Below are 14,607 nucleotides of genomic sequence, written 5' to 3' on the forward strand. Positions count from 1 at the left end.
AGGCACTGGGTGGGCCGGCGCAGGCCGCTGGGACGTGTAGGAATCACCTACTGGCGACGACTAGCGGCCCGGCCCATTACGCCGGGACGTGTAGGTTCTCATAGTTTCGGTTTTCTTCCGGTTTTCTTTTTCTTTTTCCGTTTTCTTTCGTTTTTTCTATGGTTTTAATTTATTTTCCACCGGCTCCTTTGGTTTTTTTTTATTTTACTTTCGTATTCTTTATTTTCTTATAAGGTTTTTCGTTATTCTTTCTTGCAACATTATACTTTGTTTTTTTGTTTCTTTCTTTGTTTTCTTTGGGTATTCCTTTTGTTTCTTTATTATCGGTTCTTACCGTTTTAGTTTTTCTCAAACCATGTCTACTTTTTTCCCTAAAGGAAAACACATGTCTACTTTTTTGTCAGTGCACAATGTACATTTTTAGAGCACATGTGCAATACTTTTTTATACAAATTGAGATTTTTCAAATACATGATCTATTTTTTAATACATGTTTTGAAAAAAATTGAATACACGGTAACATTTTCAGAATACACGTATATTTTGTTCTGCTCGGTTTTGGGTGTTATAAAGGCTTTAGGAGTTTCATGGGAGCAGAGATAGGGTTTGGGATTACCTTGTAGCAGGACTCGTGGCTCTTGGAGAGGACGTCGGCCATGATGGTTCCGGCGTCACAGTGATCGGCGTCGGGGGCGGAGGACATCTTCGACCGTGGTAGGGGTGGGGATTTTGTTTGTGGACGTTTCCTTGGTGCAGGGGAAAGGCACTGGGTGGGCCGGCGCAGGCCGCCGGAACATGTAGGAATCACCTACTGGCGACGACTAGCGGCCCGGCCCATTACGCCGGGACGTGTAGGTTCTCATAGTTTCGGTTTTCTTTTTTCTTTTTCCGTTTTCTTTCGTTTTTTCTATGGTTTTAATTTATTTTCCACCGGCTCCTTTGGTTTTTATTTTATTTTACTTTCGTCTTCTTTATTTTCTTATAAGGTTTTTTGTTATTCTTTCTTGCAACATTATACTTTGTTTTTTTGTTTCTTTCTTTGTTTTCTTTGGGTATTCCTTTTGTTTCTTTATCTGTTCTTACCGTTTTAGTTTTTCTCAAATCATGTCTACTTTTTTCCCTAAAAGAAAACACATGTCTACTTTTTTGTCAGTGCACAATGTACATTTTTAGAGCACATGTGCAATATTTTTTTATACAAATTGAGATTTTTCAAATACATGATATATTTTTTAATACATGTTTTGAAAAAAATTGAATACACGGTAACGTCTTCAGAATACACGTTGTATATTTTGTTCTACTCGGTTTGGGGTGTTATAAAGGCTTTAGGAGTTCCATGGGAGCGGAGATAGGGTTCGGGATTACCTTGTAGCAGGACTCTCGGCCCTTGGAGAGGACGTCGGCCATGATAGTTCCGGCGTCACAGTGATCGGCGTCGGGGGTGGAGGACATCTTCGACCATGGTAGGGGTGGGGATTTTGTTTGTGGACGTTCCCTTGGGGCAGGGGAAAGGCACTGGGTGGGCCGGCGCAGGCCGCCGGGACGTGTTGGAGTCGCCTACTGGCGATGACTAGCGGCCCGGCCCATTGGCCGGGACGTGTAGTTTCGCATAGTTTCGGTTTTCTTTTTCTTTTTTCCGTTTTGTTTTATTTTTTCTATGGTTTTATTTGTTTTTCCACCGGTTCCTTTGGTTTTTATTTTATTCTACTTTCGTCTTCTGTTTTTTCTTACAAGGTTTTTCGTTATTCTTTCTTGCAACATTATACTTTGCTTTTTTTTCTTTCTTTGTTTTCTTTGGGTATTCCTTTTGTTTCTTTATCGGTTCTTACCGTTTTAGTTTTTCTCAAACCATGTCTACTTTTTTCCCTAAAAGAAAACACATGTCTACTTTTTTGTCAGTGCACAATGTACATTTTTAGAGCACACGTGCAATATTTTTTTATACAAATCGAGATTTTTCAAATACATGATATATTTTTTAATACATGTTCTGAAAAAAATCGAATACACGGTAACGTTTTCAGAATACATGTTGTATATTTTGTTCTGCTCGGTTTGGGGTGTTATAAAGGCTTTAGGAGTTCCATGGAAAGAATTTCAATTTCGTTGCTCGTTCCATTCAAATTATTAGGTGCTTCTTGAATAGTTGGATATGATGCTTTTGGATAAGTAGGAGCATACCATTGATTTTTTTATTTCGATTAGGATTATAGTTTTTGTGAGCAATAAAGTTAAGGTTATTAACATCGACATTGATAATGGAGTTTACATTTACTCCCTCCGTCTCAGTTTACAAGTCCTGTGCGTATATCTAGGTTGCCAATTGTATCACCCTAATATAAATTATATAACAAAAAAATTATACCATTTGAAAATAGAACATCTGAAGTTTATATTGATATATTTTTTGTAATATATGACTTATATTAGGTTGGTCAAATTAACAACGACCTAAGAGTACGCGCACGCCCTGTAAACTGTGAGAGAGGTAGTACCTATTCTTTACCACTTATGGTGGTGATTAATTCATCGATCGGCGATCAACTCCTCATTTTTCTCTTCGCAAATAGAATTAGTCTTTATTGTGGGCAGGGTTCTCTTGGATGTCAAGTAATTTCTTAGCCTTCGCAATCGGCCTTCCCATTATGATTTCTCCTACAGCTGTATCAAGCATGATTTTTTACATGGTATTAAGTGCATTATAAATATATGAGGAATTAGCCATTCTTCTATACCATGGTTGGGGAAATTTCTCATAGCCTCCTTCATGTGGTCCCATGCAAGTGTTGGTGGCTTACGTTCTTCCTGCTTAAAACATGTGATCTGAGATCGAAGTTGCATAATTTTTGCATGGGACAAAACTTAGATTAAGACATGCTACAACATATAGTCCATGCAGTTATAATTCCTCTACGCAAAGCTAGAAGCCATTTTGTTTAATTTTTCTCTGAAAAAGAAAGGAAACAAACTCAACTTCAAAATGTTTGGTTCATAGTCTTCGATACGTATCATACAACACAGTTTAGTAAATGTGTATAGATGCATGTCGGCTATACCTCATTTATCCCCCAAGTCACTGCAGAGCCCCCAGTGGGCAAGATATGGCAGCCGCCATACCTTGATTCTGGGGATTTTTTATACATATGTATGTGTTGTCTATCGTCTCATTCCCTCGTTCAAGTTTTTTCTCGTTCAAGTGTAGAGAGAAAAAGGCCGCTGGCACACAGGCACGCCACACACACAAGTTGGGCCGGCACGCAGGCACACATAAGTTGGGCCTGCTGGCACACACAGAAGCGGTCGAACTCGTCGATTCCATCGAGCGCCAACCCACACGCGCGCGCAAGCGACGAACCCTAGCGCGGTGACGGCGGCTGGTCAGGTCGCGATCCAGGCGGGCAACTGGCGACGGGATAGGCTACGGCGGCAGCGGGCTTGGGGCTTAAAGGGCGGCGGCAGTAAGCTCCAGCGACGGCAGCAAGGTGGCATTTGATGAGCTATGTCCTAAAAATGCCAAAATGACTTCCGAAACAATTCAAAAAGTCCTTGTCATGGCTGATCATTTTTTTAGTGTGGACTCCTTCTATGCTGCTATAGATTCCATCACCATAGAGTTTAATCATCAAAGGCATGTCATGTTTCCTACTGTTTATCACCTCATTGAGTTGGAATTGCTACTACCGATAGTGACGACAACAATTGAAAGGGTCTTCTCATCAATGATAATCATCCAGACTGAGTTGCGCATCAAGATGACAGATGGTTGGCTTAATGACTTAATGGTTTGTTATATTGAGCGAGAGATCTTCAAAAGAACTGATATTGGTAAAATTAAGGAAGATTTCCAGAATGAGCGTAAGCCATTGCCATTGCCTGGGATCTTCTAGACGCCATTGAAAGCTTCATTATTGGTATGTTTTAGGTTGTTTTCCTATTGAAACATGCCTATATTTCCATTGTATTTGGTTTTTTTTGTAATGTGTATTGAATCGTTCGATTTGCATCAAAAGAATTTTTTTCTTAAGACTTCGCCACACCTTAATTTTTTTCGTCCTCCGCCTCTGCCCCAAGTAATTGCTTTCCGCTAACCCCTTCTATCACTATTGTTCAGAATAGTGTTTCATGCAAGGCCTTAGAACGAGAAGAAGACAAAAGACAACTCCGTTGCAGTTGGACACATACAAATAACGTCAAAACGTGCAAAGTGTTGGAAATATGGCCTAGAAGTAATAATGTTGTATTATTTATTTATTATATTTCCATGTTTATAATTAAATTTTTATATTTCATGCTACAACTGCTATGATCTTGAATATGTGATTTGGTGGAAAACTAATATGCACGTGTGAACTGATAAACGATAAAGAATAGGTTCCTAGTATTGCCTCTAAGACTGACTCAAGTGTTGTTGTTGATCATATTTTCCGAATTTTAGGATACCGTTAAGTGTAATGATAGTCCTAAAACAACACTAAGAATAAAAATTACAACCAGGTCCATGGACCACCTAGTGACGACTACAAGCACTGAAGCGAGCCGAAGGTGCGTCGTCATCATCGCCCCTCCCTCACCAGAGGTGAGCAAAACTTATTATAGTAGACATTCGAAAAATCGTCGTGCTAAGGTCCCAAAGGACTAGCGTAACAAAGCAGCAACCATCGCTAATGAAAAGAGTTGTAGATTGGAAAGATCAAACCTGTAACCACAAAGACAAACAAAAAAGAATCCAAATAGATCTAGCGGAGACCAGTAGCGACCAAAATCCCGCGAGACGCAACGGACACACACCTCCACATATTCTCCTCCATGCTCTTTCACAAGCTTAGACAAAAGAAACCCAAGAAGATAATGAAGTCTATCACAAATAGCTAGTTCATCGGCTGCCTCATTTTGTTCCATGAGATTGGTTTATAGGCTAAGGCTAACTTTATCATGGGCGGGTGTGAAAAATTTTGTGCCTTTTCAATCTTTTTTTTTCAATTTGTAATTTGTAATAGCTGACCACATTGAGTTGCGCAAACGGGCACCTCATGATTTAGCTTGAGAGCAGAGGAAAGATCAGAAGGTGTCTACGTTTGAAATATGAGATAAAAATTCAATGATGAAGAGCATTACAAATCTGAACTTTCGAAGCATTTATACAAATTAGATAATGCCTCGCGCGGTGCTGCGATACTTAGAAGAATTTCAGTTGAATCGGTGTGTCAACATATTGATTCGAATTGATGAGCTTGACTTTTAAATCTAGCACAAAGTAACATATTGTTTGCTTTGTAGCTGCAGGTGAGGGCACGAACTATAAGTTAGATATTAAACTACTATCAATCCGGCCTGCATGGTAATATTTCTTGTGTGCATTAGAATGATAGGTATGCACAAATAATATTTATGTTTACCCCCAATTTTGGCAAAAAATAAAAATTAAAAATCGAGTAAGATTTATATGAGAGAGAGAGCGCAAACATATAGACTGAATGCATGTGGAACAGTGATGAAAAGATAAGTAAGTAATTATCTTGATGGAGAGAAACTAAGATTTATTTTTGAAAGAGAGCACACCTTCACATGGGAAAGAGGAAATCAACTTGTACGTACCCACGCACCACATCCAGAAGATCCGAGGATAGTAATACCCAAACAACATTGAGTACATGGACCATCAGTATCCAGGTTGCTTAATCAGATCTAACCAAGTTCTTACGAATGATCAACCTGTAGCAAGAGTAGCTTACCTGCTCTAGATTTGCAAATTCAGATCAAAGCTCCAATCTGGGCAGTCTCTAGCTAACTTCAGAGATAACGTAAGGATCTACACACACAAAATCCAACATCGTAATGGTATATATAATGCAAGCTTAATCAAGTAATCGTATGGCGTTGGATTGATACTTAGCGTTGGTGAAGTTCTAGAGGACAATTATATTCATGAGCAACCACATGGAGGTAAATCTCTCCATACCGACGGGGTGGACAACGCATGAAGCAGATGAAGTGGGGACCTGGAACATCAGAGGTAGATTGGAAAGTGGAAAAGTCAATAGCTGGGGAGGAAAGAAGAAGTGAACAAACAGAATAAAATAAACGAAAAATAAAGGTCCCACCGAGACTTGAACTCGGGTTACTGGATTCAGAGTCCAATGTCCTAACCACTAGACCATGGGACCTTCGATGTCTTCAAACTCTTTTTACTTTATTTATCTGATTCCTATATACGGAAATATATTGGCTTCGCCCAGTCCTCTAAACGATCGGAGCTACGGCTGCCCCGCGGTCGCGGGAAGTGCTCGGGTGCCATCCGAGGCTAGCTCCGGCGGCCGGAACACATACCTCTACGTACATACATCGGAGGCAGCGTGCTCTGTTGTTGCCTGCGTCTAGCCGGTATCTAGGAAAACAGTTGCCTCCGCAGCTCCGCCCTAGCCATGCCCGCTAGGAGGTCGGCGCCCACCAGCTGTTCGGCGAAATGCGCAGGTTAGACTGCTGCAGCTTCCTGTTTAATTATCTGCCGCTATGCTCTCCTCATGCCATCTTTTGTTTCATCTGTATCTTTTTTCTTTTTGCGGGGGCTGTTTCCTCTGTATCTAGAGCCATTTGTGATCGTTTTTGTTCTGTTGGTAAAACCACTGGCGAAGCCGCATTGCAATCAGTTTTTGTTCTGTTCTGTTGGTAAAATAGCTTGATAACGTTAGGTGATGAATACTCCATTTTTTTCACATTTGAAATTGGGTGTTTGTTTGTGGTTAGTTAGTAGCAATCAGTTTCAATTGCTTTGATATTTATAAATAAGGGTCATGGAACAATTACACAATACACTAGGTTAGTATAATTAGGCAAACGACTGGCCTATTTTATTTTGATCGTTATTGGCATCGGTATGATGTGCAATCATTTGAGCAAATGCCCAGTTTATCCAAGTGCTCGGGTGCCATCCGAGGCTAGCTCCGGCAGATTATCCAAAACTCGCCCAACAGAAAGGATGGATGAAGCTTCATATGGATAAGGCTCAGGGGATAATAAGAAGTGAAACATCACTTGCTTGGATCACAGCTGTTTCCTGACCTCCAGTAGACATATGTTGCAAAGAATGCGGATGTGAATGAGTCATGCTCCTCAAGTTCTGTCACATCGTTTTTTCAGTCTTTGTGAATGAATAGATGATCTAGTACAGTGATGGCTTTACTGTAGATAGGTGATTTACCCCTTCCAAAATACAGTACTTCCTCCGTTCCTAAATATAAGTCTTTCTAGAGATTTCAATATGGACTACATACGGATGCATATAGACGGAGTTTAGAGTGTAGATTCATTTATTTTGCTCCGTATATAGTCCATATTGGAATCTCTAGAAAGACTTATATTTAGGAACGGAGGGAGTACGTTTTAGACATGGACACTGTCTCAAGGCACTACTTTTACCGATATTTTTCATATGAACATGCTAGTTAAAAAAAGATTATGTAATTATGGATTATACTTCTTGAAAAATGTAATTATTCTTTTACATTCGAATATTTGTTATCTGTATCAATAATCAAGTTAGATAAGTTTGACTAGTGCTCTCTAGGGTGTTGTCTATTTGAACGGAGGTAGCATCTGAAAACATGCTTAGCCTAAAAGTCCATTCAACTGTGGTATGCTCTGCTGTTGCCATCAACTTGCTAGGTGACAGTGTGACACCCTAGACTTCTCTAAGATCTTTAAGTTCATGAATATAATTAATACTATGACATGTGAGCCCGCTAAAATTCATCCAAAAATATGACCAACTGTACCTTGCACACACAAAAAACAAGAGCTAAGTGTTCAGTTTAAAATGTCCAACTCTTGTAATTTGTAAGCTGCAAATGTTCAAAGTTGTTGATGAAAATTGCAGTTTCACATGGTATGCTATTCATTATTACACCCATAGTTCTTTTATAAGTTCTGAAAACTTCGGGGTGCTTCAAACAACATGTTGGGCACGCGCAGTCATGCTCATGTAATCCGTGATAGCTAATAAAACACTAGCAAATTGTCCTTGAAGGCGCTACTTCTACTAGAAGTAGATTGTTGTATCTGTCACTCATTAGCTTGTGGTCAAACAAGTAGAATGGTGCTACAAATGCTGGTCAAGGACAACGCCGGTGCCTGATTGCTTCACTTATTTTTTAACTCGTCTGCCCATTCTTCTTAGAATCATTTGGAAGTTTTATACAAATGGAAGTACAAGTTATTGGCTCCACTCATGAAATTTCCTTTGGCTCAGATCTCTTCTTTTTATTTCCTATTGAAGTACATGCTGCTGAAACTTTCCTAGGGAATTATTATGCCACTATTCAAACGCCCCTTAAATGATTATTCCAGCATTTTTTTATGAAATGTTGTTGATTCAACAGCTGATGTGGTCAACAGAATTTTCACTTTAAGACGTGCTACAGAAAAGTAGTACTAATCATATCCAGAGATTTCAAAGCAATTAAGGAACCTACTTTTGGCTGGTCAATGAAGAAAACTAGCTGGTGCCGGTGGGGCCATTGATTTGAAATGTATCTTTTTATATGTAAATATACTGTAGTGCGCAATCGATAGTTAGGAGAAAATCAAGAGTCTTTGGAGAACCTGCATGGTTCTCATTTTTTTGGTCGTGTGACATTGTTATATCATCTGCTATGCCAGACTGTATACCACTCATCCCCAAGTTCCCAAGTGGCTCTTGTTCACTTCCATTTGCTCCTCACATTCGTTGCTATCTCCCAATCACCTTTTCTTGCTTTAGACCCCCCAAATTTTCTGTTCTTGCTTGCCTCACCTTCATCCTCTTGCAGCTTGCCTATACAAGCTTGCCCACCACAAGCATACCAGCAACACCACGGTGCCCGTGCCAGCATGAGTGGAGAGACTAGCAGGGCCTAAAGGGCAATGTTATTCTGCCATATAGAACCAACCTGTTGAGTTGAATTATTGGTGTAGCCATGTATCCTCCAAAGATCTTGATCCTCCTTCTTGTTCTACCTTTAACTTTTTCTTCTTCCAGATTTGCCATGAGCAAATCCTTTGCTTTGAATGTTGAGCTTGGCACCATATGGCGAAATGATCCCTCCCTCCTCCACAACATTTCTCCAGATGATAACTTCTCTTTGCGCATCATCCTCCCTATGGATGCGTTCACGACTTTTATTAGTGGCTCGTATGATTCTAGCATTCCTTCATTTGCCTGCGGCTTCTTCTGTGCAGGCGCTGTGGCTACCTGTGATGACTACATCTTTTCCATCTTCTTTGTCAGTGTTTACAGCTTCAAAGATGTAGTTTATTTAAATTCGCCTGAGGTGGTCTGGTCTGCCAACCGTGATCGCCCGGTCAAAGAGAATGCTAGTGTTCAACTTACTGAACTTGGGGATTTGGTGCTCTTTGACGCTGATGGAACACTGGTTTGGTCTACCAATACTACGGAGAAGTCTGTTGCTGGCATGAATCTTACCAGCACAGGCAACCTGGTGCTGTTAAATCATGCGAATATGGAGCTCTGGAGGTCTTTTGATCACCCAACTGACACACTTGTCACCGGGCAGGTTCTACAAGAGGGGCAGAAGCTCATGGCAAGCACCTCGATGACAAACTGGGCCAGTGGAAAATTTTATCTCACTGCCCTTCCTGATGGCATGCATGCATTTGCAGGAACTGATACTCCTCTATCATACTATCAGAGCCCCACCGGTGGAACTGTCATGACAAACAGGTCAGCATATGTTGCACTCAAGAATGGCAGCCTGGAGGTGTTCACTTGTTTCCGGGATACAGAGGCACCGGATTACCAGATCCAGCTGCCCAGGGATGACTATGGGCTGGTGTTTGTGAGGCTAGAGTTCGATGGGCACCTGAGGTTATATCAGATGCCAAACAACAGTTGGTTGACTTCAGATGTTTTTGATATAACTGATCCTTGTGCTTATCCTCTAGCTTGTGGCGAATATGGTATTTGTTCGAATGGACAGTGCAGCTGTCCTGATGCTGCCATTGGCCAATCCGGATTGTTTGAACTAATTGATCCAAGGGAGCCTAATCGTGGCTGCTCGCCAATAGATTCAGTATCCTGTGATTCGTCACAGAAGCCTAGGCTTCTTTCCCTTCCCAACATCACTCGCTTCAACGGTGTCTACAATTGGACAACAAGTGAAGAGCGATGCAAATTGTCATGCTTGAATGATTGTTCGTGTAGGGCTTCATTCTTCCAGCAGTTTGACACCTCCACTGGTTACTGTTTTCTTGCATCTGACATATTCTCCATGATAGATGCAAATTCCCCAGGTTACTCAAGCAATTTTAGTTCTCTGGCATTTGTTAAAGTTAACGGAGCTACCCGCAACTTTGTGCTATCTCAAGGAAAATTAACCGTTGCATTGGCCGTTGGTTCTTCAACTTTTATTGCTTTAGTTGTTGTTGCAGTGCTTGTAGTTTTACGAAGAAATAGGGCAGGGCCATTAGAAGATGATGACATTATCGATCAGTTACCAGGGCTACCTGCAAGATTTTCTTTTATGGAGTTGAAGTCGGCAACTGAAGATTTCTCAAAAGTGATTGGGAAAGGAGGATCTGGTTCTGTTTTTGAAGGACAGATTTGTGATAGGCAGGTTGCTGTGAAAAGATTGGATGGCATTAATCAAGGGAAAAGGGAGTTTTTAGCAGAGGTTCAGACTATTGGAAGCATCAACCACATATATTTGGTGAGGCTAATTGGATTTTGTGCTGAAAAGTCGCATAGGCTTCTTGTCTATGAATACATGCCGAATGGATCTTTGGATAGGTGGATTTTCCAAAGGCACCAAGAAGCACCACTTGATTGGAAAACCAGATTGAGGATCATCACTGATGTAGCAAGGGGACTGGCTTATCTTCACAGTGACTGTCGGGAAACAATCGTTCATCTAGACATCAAGCCACAAAATATCCTTTTGGATGAGCAATTCACTGCCAAGGTATCTGACTTTGGTCTTGCCAAGCTAATTGATCGCGAGCAGGGCAGTGTCATGACTAGATTGAGAAGCACGCCAGGTTACTTGGCTCCTGAGTGGCTGACATCTGTGATCAACGAGAAAGTTGATGTGTATAGCTTTGGCATTGTCATCATGGAAATTATTTGCGGTAGAAGTAATTTGGATTACTCACAGCCTGAGGAAAGCTGTCATCTCGTCAGCATGCTGCAGGACAAGGCCAAAAATGACCAGCTGTTGGACCTTATCGATCCGCGCTCCGCTGACATGCAATGCCATTTGGATGAAGTGTCGCGCATGATGAATCTGGCAATGTGGTGCCTGCAGGTTGATAGCCGTCAACGGCCTTCAATGACTGAAGCCGTCAAGATCCTGGATGGTACAATGGATGTTGAAACCGAACTTGATTTGGACCTTGTAAACATAGACCTGATGGTGGCAAATAGAGCAGTTCGCGGGAAGACTGCTGCAACTCTGCAGATAGACTCCGTCCTTTCAGGGCCAAGGTGAGCGCTAGCTCAAGGTTTGGAACATGATTTTACATCTGTCCTGTGCAGCATCATGATTTATTTAGATCCTAAAGTTGTGATATAGATCGCCTCCTGGTATCAATAGTTACACAGTATAATGGGTAAAAACTGTACTTCCCGGGTTACATTATTATTTTTCTTTCTGAACACTGTAATTGCCTGAAGTTTGATATGTATGCATCTGTGGTGAGGTTCTAATCATCTCAGTGAGCTCGGTTTTGCTTAACCAGGCAACTCCTTGTCGTCTACAAATGTTTCGGCAGCATTCTTCGTTATATTAGCTTTCTCGAGGATTCTTTGTTAGCTTTTTTTGGCTAAAAAATGGGTGGAAACACCTTTTTTTCGTGAATTATAAAACCTAATTTCGTGGGATTGACGAGGTGGATCGCCAGCCCGCCAAGCCCGACTTTCAAGAGGTTTCCAGCCCAAAGCAATCAAAGACAGTGCGGAGAGGATCCCTGGAAGATCAGCGCCTCCGCATGAAATTCCGTCCAAAGCAATCAAAGACAGTGCTGTAAAAGGCAAACCCGTTGCGCCTAACAGGCACACGTAAGCCTTTGCTCCTCTGTTACCGCGCGGTGCGCGGTCCAAGCTTTGCATTTTTTCACATACGGGCGTGAAAAGACGTGACCCAACATGCGGGCGAGTAAAACACAGCACCGGCGGTAGGTAAACAGCAGCGGTCGCGAGGCGCGATGCGAACAAGACAGGCGGTAAACGCAGGCAGACATGGGCGCGCGGCCCCCAAAAGGATCCTTCCCAAATCCCGAGGCAGCAGCGGCAGCGGTAAATTTGACAATTTTGACCTTGGGACAAAATCAATTCACGAAATGAACTACCCGTGAAACTATTTCACAGCACCGACCCTTTTGTGTAGCGCGTGCCACGCAGGCGCCACACCATACGGTGCAACGCCCAGCTCTGGGGCGTTGCACGTCTGTCCACCGTGGCAGCCCTTGGGCCCGCACCCAGTAGTGCAGCGCCTCCGAGCTAGGCGCCACACATGTAATGTGCAGCGCCCGGCCCGTAGGCGCTGCACTGTGACTTATCCAGCGGCTTGGCCCCCCCCCCCCCCCCCCCCCCCCCCCCCCCCCCCCCCCCCCGCCTTGTCACTCTCTCCCCCTCTCAAATCCTCTCCCAAATCTTGCAAATTTGAAGAATTTGTCCGTGGATTTCGAAGTCATACCCTCCCTCAAGGTAATCTTCTCCGATCCCCTTGTTTTGATCCAAGTAATGCTAGTTTGGGGAAACCCTAATTTTGTTTGGATCTAGAGATTTGCATGGAGATGTGAGATCTTTGTTTGCCAATTTCCTATGATTAGGCTTTGTTAGTATGTTAGGGTTATTCTTATGGGTGTTCTTATGTTGGTGCTAGGGTTATGGTTAGGGTTAGGGTTATTGTTAGGGTTATGGTTATGGTTAGGGTTAGGGTTGTTGTTTGATATATATATTAGGGTTTGTATTCCGTGTTAATCCTTAAATTAGTACTCATGGAAGCAATGTTACGTTGTGTTGTTTGAATGCTTATAGGGATGGGAAGAACATGTGTGTTTGTTCATCATGGGGTAAAGACGCCTTCTTGAAAGGCAATATTGAACCGGATCCAGATGAGCTTGATATGGTGTTTGATAGTAGTCCTAGCTATGCGGAGCTCTTGCAACAAGTGAGGAAAGATTTGAATTGGATGGACCCTAGTGATATTGTTGAGTTGGAGGGAAGGCATAATGTAGGTTTTGGAATGCACATCCGTTGGAAGACAATGCGTATCAACTCGGAGCAACGTTGGGTTGCATACAAGGAAACGGTGGCCGATTCACTTGACAAGGCTCTTGAGTTATTTGCAACGAAGAAGGTTGATTCAAATTTGCATTTGGACTTGAACTGGAAACCCTCCCCTTTGGTTGCTAGTAGCCCCCCACCCTTGAAGCGAGATAAAATTGTTGAACCTCTTTTGACCCAAGAAGTGAGGCCAACATTGAGCCCGTTTACAAACAACGAAGATGAAGCTTTGCAAGAGGACAATGATGAGTATGCGGACGATGACAATGAAGTTGATCTCCATGACAACAATGTGGGTGATCTTGACAAATATCATTTGCAAGAGACAATGGACCATTCCATCCCTTTTTCCCGTGCATATGCATCGGATTCGGATGACGAAGGTCCCGATGAACAAGTTGATGAGGAGGGGTTCACGGTGAAGGAGGCCGAAGCTTTCGAGAAGGTATTCGGTCGGGATCACAAAACACCATTGTTCAAGGATGTTAATCTCGCGGATGAAGCCGTTGTGGATGGTGGCAAATCTATATCTCTTGGGGTTAGGCCAAGCTCTCACCGTGATTTGGGAGACGACAAGAACCGGATTGCTAAAGGGTCTAAGTTCGAAACCTTGTTGGAATTGAAGATGTGGCTCGACAACTACTCAGTTATGCATTATCGTCCACACAAGGTGGTGCACTCGGACGTCAATGTGCGCTACACGGTTGCATGTGCATGTGAAGATGAAATATGTACGTGGATTGTGCGTGCAAGACCATGGAAAGGAGGTCCCGCTTGGCACGTAGTGAGTTGTGTGCCAAATCACATGTGCCGAGGCAAAAGGGTGGATGGCAAGATTGTGTCCCAAGACCACAGACAACTCACGTCCGAGTTCATCGCTTACAGGCTCTCCAACTCAATATCCACACTTCCAACAATGAGCGTCCAACATGTCATTGACCTTGTGAAAGCCATCTTTCATTACAAGGTGAAGTACGGCAAGGCATGGAAGGCGAAGCAAGCCGCATTTAAGATGTTGTATGATACTTGGGAGGAAGCATACAACCGAATCCCTAGGTTGTTGTTAGCCATGGCCGCCACAAACCCGGGCATGGTTCATGTTGTCGAGCCTCATGGGCATCAAACAACGGTTTATGAAGGAAAGAAAGTCCGAGTATTTGGCCGTGCACTTTGGGCGTTCGAGCAATGCGTGAGGGCTTTCGAACACTGTAGGCCGGTCATCGCCATCGATGGCACGTTCTTGACCGGACAATACAAGGGGACCTTGTTGGTTGCGATAGCAAGTGATGCCAATAACCGGGTGTTGCCATTGGCATTTGCTTTGGTTG

General features: G+C 42.6%; 1 protein-coding gene and 1 non-coding gene across 3 annotated transcripts; one reads left to right on the forward strand and one right to left on the reverse strand.

Annotated features, from left to right (window-relative positions):
- Positions 1 to 6,095: 6,095 nt before the first annotated feature.
- Positions 6,096 to 6,167, reverse strand: TRNAQ-CUG. The gene has a single exon. It is a non-coding gene; the product is annotated as a tRNA-Gln (tRNA).
- A 95-nt stretch (positions 6,168 to 6,262) lies between these two features.
- Positions 6,263 to 11,730, forward strand: LOC125520686 (G-type lectin S-receptor-like serine/threonine-protein kinase SD2-5). 2 transcript variants are annotated; one of them, XM_048685651.1, is made up of 2 exons: positions 6,263 to 6,474; positions 9,217 to 11,730. In XM_048685651.1, the coding sequence occupies exons 1-2, from the start codon at positions 6,426 to 6,428 to the stop codon at positions 11,478 to 11,480; spliced, it is 2,313 nt and encodes a 770-aa protein (XP_048541608.1). In that variant the 5' UTR covers positions 6,263 to 6,425; the 3' UTR covers positions 11,481 to 11,730. The 2 variants fall into 2 exon arrangements, with proteins under 2 accessions (XP_048541608.1, XP_048541607.1); XM_048685650.1 differs by lacking the exon at positions 6,263 to 6,474 and having other exon boundaries at positions 7,286 to 11,730.
- The last annotated feature ends 2,877 nt before the right edge of the window (positions 11,731 to 14,607 follow it).

Source organism: Triticum urartu, chromosome 7 (assembly GCF_003073215.2).
Source record: "Triticum urartu cultivar G1812 chromosome 7, Tu2.1, whole genome shotgun sequence".
NCBI classification, from domain to species: Eukaryota; Viridiplantae; Streptophyta; class Magnoliopsida; order Poales; family Poaceae; genus Triticum; species Triticum urartu.